This window comes from Micromesistius poutassou (genome assembly GCF_964030765.1).
Source record: "Micromesistius poutassou genome assembly, chromosome: 3".
Lineage (NCBI taxonomy): Eukaryota > Metazoa > Chordata > Actinopteri > Gadiformes > Gadidae > Micromesistius > Micromesistius poutassou.
In genome coordinates, this window is record NC_140273.1 from 21331422 (window position 1) to 21342445 (window position 11024).

Consider the following 11024-nt stretch of genomic DNA (forward strand, 5'->3'; position numbering starts at 1 on the left):
AAGTAGGTCTCTTTTTTTCAGTTAGGCATCAACTGTGGTCTTCCCGGTAATGTATTTTATTTATTTTTTAGGAACCGTTTTTAGCTATATCCCCAGCTAGCTTCATGTCTTTGCATCAGCTCCCCTTTCTTCATCTCTTCCTCTCCTCTCCTCTCCTCTCCTCTCCTCTCTTCCTCCTTTGTAACGCTCATTGTCTTCCTCCCGCTTCCACAAATGACCCACCGGTAAGATACTTTTAATAGAGGAGGAGGAGGAGATGGCAGGGCCGGATTCAGGTTTGGATATGTTCCGATTTGAAGCATATCTTCGGAGCTAATTGGAATATTGTAAATTATGCTGATACCGTTAAAAGCTACAATGTGCTGACCGACACATTTGCAACCTCTGAAAAATGATTGGCCATTTCTATCCAGGGATCACTTTCTGAGCATTAAAGGCATGCCGGAAAGATGGGGCCACCACTACCACCACCCTTTCCACTGCCACCCATTCCACCACCACCCACTCCACCACCACCCTTTCCACTGCCACCCATTCCACCACCACCCACTCCACCACCACCCTCTCCACTGCCACCCATTCCACCACCACCCACTCCACCACCACCCACTCCACCACCACCCTCTCCACTGCCACCCATTCCACTAACACCCACTCCTCCATCACCCACTCTACCACCACCCACTCTCCCACCACCGCCCCCGCCACCATCACCCACTCCACCACCCCCTCTACCACCACCCCCTCTTCCACCACCCCCTCCACCACCACCACCACCACCACCCACTCCCCCACCACCCTCTCCACCACCACCCATTCCACCCTCACCCTTCCACCCTCCAACCCTCCACCCCCACCCACTCCACCCCCACCCCTTCCACCACCACCCACTCCACCTCACCCCCTCCTCCCCCACCACCCCCTCCAACTCCACCCTCTCCACCAGCCCCCCCTCTCCTCCACCACCCACTCCACCTCACCCCCTCCGCCCACTCCACCACCAACCCCTCCACTAGCACCCCCTCAACTTCAACCCCACCAACACCCACTCCACCTCACCCCCTCTACCACCACCCCCACCACCACCACCCCCCTCAGCCCCCCACCAACCAACCAAATCCAAGTGTAATTACCAGCCCAATAACATGCTCCTCTAGTCTGGGAAATGTCATTGTTTTTCACAGTGTGGCTAATGAGCGCGCCAGGGAGAGAAACTAATTCATTCAGGCTCACGGCGCGAGCAGCACAGTGTCGGGCCGCCTTTCTTCCGGAGCCCGGCCTCTCGCCGGCTCCTCCGCATCAGGACTCAAAACAAAGCCGTCACCGACCCCAAGTGAGCTGAGCCCCCGTACGGTGGCGGGGACCACAGGGACTCAAGCCGTTTCTCAATTCGCGTTCTCGTGTGTTCTCGTGTACTTGCGTTCTCGATAAACGTCATCAGTGGTAGCCCAAGCACTGTTCCAATTCCAAGTACGCGAGTACTGTCGTAAAACCCGGAAGTGTTCTCGATGCGTTCTCGATGAGGCCGTTCTACCGAGGATGCATCGGAGGTGACTCGTGTGGACTTGGGACCGTTAAATATCCCAGAATGCATCATCGAGTCCGCTGCTGTTCCAATTGCAGGTGCGTACTCGCGTTCTCGGAAGTCTGTACTTGGAAGTCTGGACTTGCCAAGTACGTACTTCCAAGTCCGCGAGAACGTAGTCCGCGTACTTGGTATTGAGAAACGGCTTCAGTGTTTCAGTAGGGGCTGGGGGGGGGGGGGGGGGGGGGGGCGCCTGAACTGGAGACCCCCTCAGGTAAAAGGCTGCTTCACACGGTGAATCAATACCTGTGTGTGTGTGTGTGTGTGTGTTTTGTGTGACGGCTCACAGTGAGCGGCCGCGCCCCCATCCCCATGGCGGTGGTGCGCAGGGAGCTGTCCTGCGAGTCCTACCCCATCGAGCTGCGCTGCCCCGGGACCGACGTCATCATGATCGAGAGCGCCAACTACGGCCGCACCGACGACAAGATCTGTGACTCGGACCCCGCCCAGATGGAGAACACGCGCTGCTACCTGCCCGACGCCTACAAGATCATGTCACTCAGGTGAGGGCGTGTGTGGGTGTGGGTGTGGGTGTGGGTGCGGGTGTGAGGATATGCCTGTGTCTGTGTGTGCCTGTGTGCTGCAGGGCGTCTCTCTGTGTATGTTTGTGTGTGTGTGTGTGTGTGTGTGTGTGTTTGTGTGTGTTTGTGTGTGTCTGCCTGTAGGCGTTTTGCCGCGTGTGTTCTTATGTGTGATTTTGTGCGTGTGTGTGTGCGTTTTGTTTTATTACCGTGTCTATGTGTATGTTTGTGTGCATTTTGTATGTGTGTGTGTGTGTGTGTGTGTTCCTGCGTGTGTGCTTGCGTGTGTGTGTGTGTGTGTGTGTGCATGCGCATTTTGCTTCAAATGTGTGTTTGTGTGTGTGAGTGTGGGGTGGATACGTCTGACTCATTGCAGTTCTGATACTGACGGACCTGAAGGCAGTTATTAGTTTCCTAAGATGACTGACTTGTGTGTGCGCATTCCAGCATCGCTCATTCTCTGACAATTTCTTTTAAATTTCGTATTTTGTAGAAAAGTAAAGTGACGAAAGCCCCCGTGGGTTATTTCTGCTCTCTGCTGCGTTGGACAGATCAGACCTATCGGAGGGATGGACGTTTGACATTAATAAGGCTGAAATGACAAGCTTGTTTTCTTCTCCATTATCTTGCCAATCTCCGCATTGGTCTCTGTGCTCCCTGCGTCTCATTTATCCTCACCCCCTCACTCTAACCTGCTGGTGCTGCTAAGCGGCACTGCTCTGGCAGCGATTGCTTTGGCCTGGCTCTATCTCTATCGCTCCATTTTCCCTGGCAGCTGCAGTGTGTGCGGCCACAGTCTTCTGTGGTGCGCGCTTTCCATTATTTATACACACATGCACACACGTATACGCACACACACACACACACACACACACACACACACACACACACACACACACACACACACACACACACACACACACACACACACACACACACACACACACACACACACACCACACACACACACACACACACACACACACACACACACACACACACACACAGTCAGGGAGCTGGACCCTTCTGTACATAATTCTAATTAGCTAAGCTAGAGGCCGGTCCAGATGTGGAGAAACCCCTCGACGGAGGTGACTCAGACCGGAAACAACGGTTTGCCACATTTGTGTGTCACGGTGTGTGTCCGCATGAGTGTGTGTGCGCGTGTGTGCGTGTCTTTGCGTGTGTGTCTCATATGGCGCATAACCATTGGAAAACCATGCGAGGACACAGGCACTGTGTTTATGCACATGCACAGACCCACGTGCAGGGCGGTGCGGTCGCTTTGCGTTATAGTGCCGGTTAATAATGCATGTCAGGAGCCGCAGGAAACCATAAGGAAAAGGCCTTACATACAGTGGTGAGCAGGGGACTGGCTGATGTGTATCAGTATGGTACACATGCTGTGGTCCATGAATGTGCTGTGGGTGTATGTGCATATATTTATATGATATAAATATATAAATATAATATATATATATATATATATAATAAAATTATATAAATATATATATCTGTAAAATATATACAGTATATATATATATATTTTTTTTTATATGAAGTATATATGTATATATTAAATATATATAAAATATACAGTATATATATATATATTTTTTTTTTTATTTGGACTGTCAAATGAATACGATTTTTAATTAGTGAGGTAAGTCACGATCACATTTTTTAAATTATGTTTTAAATCCATTCCAGTTGACACATTTATCATTCATACCAAATGTACTTAATAAGCACAAACTAGACCAAGTGATCTTGACGGTGTTTTATTGACTCACTCAGTGTGGCTTGAATATGAAACTTACGGAACACCACAGATTTGGGAATTGTAAACAGGCAGTTACTTCAACCAACAGTTGACACACACTACAAGTGTGGTTAAATTCAAATAGCACCACCGATTTGGGAATTGTAAACAGGCTGTCACTTACTGCAATTGTAATCAGGCAGTCACTTACTGCAAGTGTAATTGAAAAAGTAAGTAAAAAAGTAAGTGGAACTAATAACAAAAATAAATTGTGATATGAATGTTGACATGTTCTGTAGGTTATTATCGCGCTACATTTAACAGCCCTTATATTTATCTAAAATATTAATATATAGATATACGTGTGTGTGTGTGTGTGTGTGTATGTGAGAGTGAGTGTGTGTGTGTGTGTGTGTGTGTGTGTGTGTGTGTGAGGGAGGAGAGAGAAGCTCATAACGGTGGGTCAGAGCACTATGCTCCCCTGTCCGTCTGCTCCACTCTCTGCCATTTTCATTATGTTTGTTTTATCTCCCGTCCTCCAGCCGGCTCCTCCGCTGACTGATAAACATCAGCTGCCCACACTTCCACCGCTATCGCACTCGCTCTTTGTTCTCGCGTGGTGCTCTGACCGCACATGCATGTGTGTGTGCGTGTGTGTGCGGGTGTGTTGCTGATTGGAGGATGGTTATCAGTGTGTGTTGGTGGTCTCACCGCTGCTGTATGTATATGTATGATATGTACATACGTGCGTATGTATGTACGTTTCATTGTATGTATGTATCTACATACGTACGTATGTATGTATTATTGTATGTATGTATGTATTTACAGTATGTATGTCTCTATGTTCGATGTACATTGTGTGTATGAATTTATGAAGTGTGGGCATTCATTTTATCTGTGAATGCAAGACTATGTTATCATGTAACCACTAGGGGTGTAACGATACACTAAAGTCACGATTCGTTACGTACCTTGGTTTTTTTGTCACGGTTCAATATGTTTTTCGGTACAGCAGTTTTTTTTTATAATTTTTTGGGGGATTTTGATTTCATTTATTAAATTGTATCAAACAAATGCCTTACACAAATGAAAAGACATCAAATACAACTGAGGATAAAAATACAATAAAGTCCAGGACTTATTTCCATTGTGGTCCTCAACACAAAACATCAGGACAAGACAAGACATTCACAGAGTGTGTGATAATCAATAAAAACGTTTTTCCAAAAAAAAAAAAATATATATATTTTATTTTATTATTATTATTTTTTGTCTGTATGTACCGAAATGAAACGTGCACGAACCGTTAGACCCATACTGAAAAATGTTGGTATGAATGAGTGTATCGTTACACCCCTAGTAACCACACACATGGAGATATGCATGTGTGCACATTTTTACTCATGTGTGTGTATGTTTGTTTGTATGTGTGTGCGTAGTTGTGTGTGTCTGTATTCATGTGTGTGTGTGTGTTACATTTGGACATTTGGATGAATTTAATTACATTATAGGTGTATGTAGGTGTGTGTGTGTTGATCTGTATTTGGATAGATGTATAAGGGTGTGTGTGTGTGTGTGTATTCATGGGTGTGGTTATGTATTTGGAATTATGTATCAGTGTGAGTGTGTGTGTGTGTGTGTGTGTGTGTGTGTGTGTGTGTGTGTGTGTGTGTGTGTATGTGTATTGATGTACGTGTGGCAGATCGGTGTGTGTGTGTGTGTGCTCCTATCCCATTATTGATCGCCTTATCAAAAGGCCCTATCTCTGTAGAGCCTCACAAGGCTTTCAGGCGTGCTGGTGAAGACCTGCTATCAGCAGCTCTCCTAGATTATCTTCCCACTGGGAAAGAGGGTTGGGGCGGGGGGGTTCTGGTGGAACGACGAGGGGAGAACCAAGCCCCAGCCATGAAAGTTGGGCCTAATGTGTATTAGCGATACCCTGGCCTGAGCTCAATGACTCTCTCCCTTTTATCGTTTTATATTTTCTTTAAGAGGGCGGGGAGGACCCTGCTATATCTTTTTATTATTTCTTTGCGCTGCTTTGAGCTTTCTTTTATCAAGGCTCACTTCTCTGCCACAAGTTTCCTGAAAGGCGCCGCTTGAAGCTCCGCGCTGCATCGCGAGAGGAGCCGCCGAGGAACGCTTCTCTTTGAAATGTTCCCTTCCTGTGATGTTCTTCATTTTTTATTATCCTATCAGCATTTTTATACTTCATAACACACATGAATTTAAGCTGTGGTGCACATACATACATATATATATATATATATATATATACAGTATATATATATATATTTATAAAACGGGGGGCCTAAATCAAGCGATCTGATTGGTTCCCAACTGTTGTATATTGAGCGTATACACACAGCTATGACGCCCGTTCAGTTTACAGAGTTCAGTATCACTCCGCGCCTAACTCTAACTGTTGTTTATGTATATATAAAAGCGATAGCGTAGTTCACTGAAGCCTAAAAAACATGTTGATTGCTGGAGAGGGTGGAAATGTTGTAAAGCAATAGGCACACGGTCGGCAATTTAGCCTACTATCGAGTTCGAGTGAACTCGATAGAAGGCTAAATTGCCGGCGAACCAAGCTACCGTCTTTAGCCTAGCCTTCTCTCTGAAGGACGCTACAGTGTGTTGCATATATGCAACACACTTGCATATATATATATTCAGGGGGTCGCCGCCCCTCCGCTGCGCGTCGGGACGGACAACGCCCCTTAACTGTGGTATAATGAGCGTATACCACAGCCTGTCGTGATCTATTGCTTAAATATACAGTATATACATTCATATAGATGTATTTATATTAGCTCGCTCTATGTTAATGATTTTAACGTATAAGGATGTTTGTAGTTGGGATACGGTACAGGACGACTTTTAATACCAATATCAATAGTATTTGACGTGCTTAAGTTTTGGCCTGTCCTCCTGTTTGCTCTAATGGTCCATAAGGATTGTCATAGGAACATCGCTCTGTGTTATTGAGAGGGAGCACATGCAGGAGACGGTGCGATAAAGTGGGTGACAGGTGACACATTTTCCAATCCACATCCGCATCCACGATGTCAGAAATACACCCGGCGTCCCGTCGCTAGCCCACTTACAATCCAGGACACCCCAGGCCTTTTCCGTATTTCTTTGTCCCCAACCCATTTTCTTTTCCCTCTCCTGTTAGTTTTAGTCACTATTGTGTCACGCCACTTGTATGAAACGAATGAAATACCAGCAAGACTAAATGAAAACACGTCCACGGTGGTTGAGTATCGGCGGCTCTGTAGCTGTTTCCACTCACCACGGCAACAATAGGTAAGCTGATGACTCTGGCCGGCGGCCGCCCGTTGCAACAGGCCGCAGTCTGCACACATAAAAGTGATTTGATGGCTGGAGGGACGCTGCTTGGTAAACACACTTCCAGCCCTTAGCCAGAGCCACTCCGTTGAGTGCCGCCGAAGCCGTAAATCAGCGGAGAATAACGACTGGTAAGAATATTCTGGCACACGTACGGGCGAGTGTGGATATCACGTTAACGGTACTTGGGAGCGACCGCACACACACGCACACACACACACACACACACACACACACACACACACACACACACACACAAACGCACAAACGTACACTCCTACTGTACCGTTGCCTCGTGTCACAAAATATATTTTTGGATATAAAATTAAGACTTTTGTGCAATGCCTTTCTCCAGCACCTTCAGTTCTCCAATATCCTCTCCCTCCTATTGACTTTCTGTCTGTCTTTACCTTTTCAACACACTCTTGACTAAGTCCTGTAGCGTAAATAGAAGCCATTTTGGTTTCTACTTGGCATCAAATAGAGGGGCTGTTCCTGTGTTTTTCCTTTCTGCTGTTCCCTCTTTGTGTGCTTTGGGAAGAATCAAATATTTGATGCTTGATTTAATATTCTCCTCTCCGTGACACACTGTAGCCTTCCACCGTTCCCCTTGGCTTCCACGTGTAGGAGATAAATCTCACCTGTTTTATTGTTTGGTCCTGGTTTGGATTTCCTCTGTAATGCATTTGGCCCCTCTTTCCTGCACATATTATTATATATTTTATTCTACATTATTTATATATTTAATATTGTTTTATGCTCTCTGGCTGGGGGGCAATTAAGAGTGATGTAGTGGCTGAAGGTCTCTGGAGAAGCAGGTGAATGGATTTGGCTGCATCCCAGTCGGGGACACCTGTGCCAGCAGTAAAGCGGAGGGGGGGCACCCCGTACGCTCCAATGAGCTCCTCTGGTTTTATATTCTGGCAAAACATGTAACTGGAAGACATCTTTGTATGTGCAACACACAAACACACACACACACGCGCACACACACACACCCACACACACAAACACACATGCACACACACACACACACACACACACACACACTGCTCAGCTTACCACACCATATACACATGAATGAGCATCAGCTCTCTTCCTAAACACCATTGAATATACATGCATGCATGCTTGCATGGACATACACTTATTTGCAAGCATCCAGGCACATTGAGAAAGGGAGAGAGAGAGGGGGGTAGAGAGAGATAGAGAGGAAGGGGGAGGAATAAGAGAGCAAAGAGAAAGAGGGCGCTACATTGATATTGCTCATCACCCCCTGAACCTCAGCCTCTCCTCGCCTGTCTCCGCAGAACTGAGTCTCCATCTTCAAAGCACCAAGCAACAGGGTGTTGGTGTGTGTGTGTGTGTGTGTGTGTGTGTGTGTGTATGTGTGTGTGTGTGTGTGTGTGTGTGTGTGTGTGTGTGTTTGTCCGTGCGTGCGTGTGTGTGTGTGTGTGTGTGTGTGGGTGTAACCGGGTGTGTGTATTCTGCATGCGTGCATGCATACAGACACACATGGACTCGTGGATGTATGTGCGCATGAACCCGCGCGCGCGCCGCATGTTTGAACCACCGCAGCCTCTGAAGTTCTGTTCATCAATTATGAAAAGGATTAGAAAAACAACAAGACTTGGATCCCACGCTTCATTCCAGCGCCGGTCACACGCGTGGCACGGCGCCGCGTACCACGAGCTCCACCGCCGCGTTGCCACGGGATCCATCTGCCGTCATTCAATCTGCCATTAACAACGCGCAACCTGGCGGCAGGAGAAGGCAGGAGAAACATCGAGGGGGAAACTCGAGAGACGTTGCACACTGCAGTGCTTTCCACGAGCGGCCATCTTCCCGCTCTCGTAACGAGCGTTATACCCCCCCTCTAATGACTCCAGCGCTCCAGACACAAACCCAATGCCCGGAGACTCTATATCGGAGGCCAGATTGACCATTAGGCTGAGCCCTGGATGGGCTGGTCTGTGTTTGTGTGTATGTGCCTTTGATATCCCGCCGAGTTAAACGCGCCGGGACATTGGTGATTATATAGCTCCCTCCCACCGCCATTGTCTCTGTCCTTCGCCTTCTTCTTCTCCTCCTCCCTCCTCCTCATCCTTCTCCTCCTCCTCCTCCTCCTCCTCCTCCTCCTCCTCATCCTCCTCCTCCTGCTCTTCGCGTTTCTCTCTCTGTCTCCCACTGAACGAGGTCATATCTGGAACTGTCCTACATAGTGTGTGTGTGTGTGTGTGTGTGTGTGTGTGCGCGTCGGCGTATATATTTGTGTGTGCAGCCACCCTCATGCAGTCACCACGGTTACAGGAGATACCCCGCGGCACCCTGGGAGTCCAAATGTCGTCCTGCCTTAGTGCAGTAATTAGGATCCACACATAGAAACACACACCCACATGCGCACGCAAGCATGCACACACACACACAATTCACCCACACCCGCGCACACACACACACACACACACACACACACACACACACACACACACACACACACACACACACACACACACACACACACACACACACACACATACATACACATAAAGACACAGGCACACATACAGACACAGACACACACACACACACACACACACACAATCACACATGCATGCACATACACACAAATACACACACACACACACACACACACACACACACACACACACACACACACACACACACACACACACACACACACACACACACACACATACATATCCATAAACACAGGCAGGCACAAACACACACACATACCCCACGCACAAACAAACAAACATACCGACACACCACACTCACCCACGCTCTCACCCCAGGATTCAGGCATATGGAGGTTTAGAAGGCAAATGACACATAGAGATATCAGTTGGGAGTCCTGTGCGCACACAGACACACACAGACATGTTGTCTCATAGAAGTCATTTAATTTCTAACAGTGCAATGTCTTTACAACAAGGCGTCGCAGGAAATGGCTTTCTTTCCCATGTCTAACAATGGACATATATATCACAAACAAACACACATTTATAAACAAACAGACAGACACACACACAGACACACACGTCACACACACACACACACACACACACACACACACACACACACACACACACACACACACACACACACACACACACGTGCTGTGACTATATCTGTCCAAGTGACCAGTCTGAATCTATTCAGCTTTTGTCACGACGCCTCTACACAGCTGTCACACTCTCTCTCTCTCTCTCTCTCGCTCGCTCGCTCGCTCGCTCGCTCTCCCTCTCTCTCTGTCTCTATCTCTCTAAATTATGTTATTATTATTATTATTATTGTATTTTGTACTTCCATATATCTATAACTACTTGACTTGCTGTTGTTATCTCTCACAGACACATGCACACGCTCACACACACACATGCTCCCACACACACTCCAACACTGGCACGTTGACTTACCGCGTTACTGATTGACTTCTGACACGTCAGCTCAAACACACATCTGGACAAGAGAACAGGAACCAACAACTGCACACACCACTGTGAACAAGTATAAATCGAGTAGAGGGAGCTGGGGGGGGGGGTGAGGGGAGTTGACGTGACGAAATCTTTTAGGACAAAGCCTCTCCCTGTGAAGTGGAGATGTCAGCCCGAGTAGAGAAGACGAAATGGACTTGTTGTAGAACGCGCTACTCACACCACCCACCAACCAGTGGACCAAAACTCCCCGTCCTGTGTGCTACACATCCTCCTGTTTGGGCTGTTTGGACACACACACACACACACACACACATGTAAGCACACACACACACGCAAAA

The 11024-nt window shown here is 47.4% G+C and overlaps 1 protein-coding gene across 1 annotated transcript in view; it reads left to right on the forward strand.

Annotated features, from left to right (window-relative positions):
• LOC311341147 (adhesion G protein-coupled receptor L3-like) overlaps positions 1-11024 on the forward strand; it is a gene marked incomplete at its 3' end in the record, with an annotated part of 76901 nt that overhangs the window by 8781 nt on the left and 57096 nt on the right. Inside the window, exon 2 of the mRNA XM_084466041.1 lies at positions 1875-2088. Coding sequence (XP_084322167.1) covers positions 1875-2088 — 214 coding nt within the window. The remainder of the gene's footprint in view (positions 1-1874; positions 2089-11024) is intronic.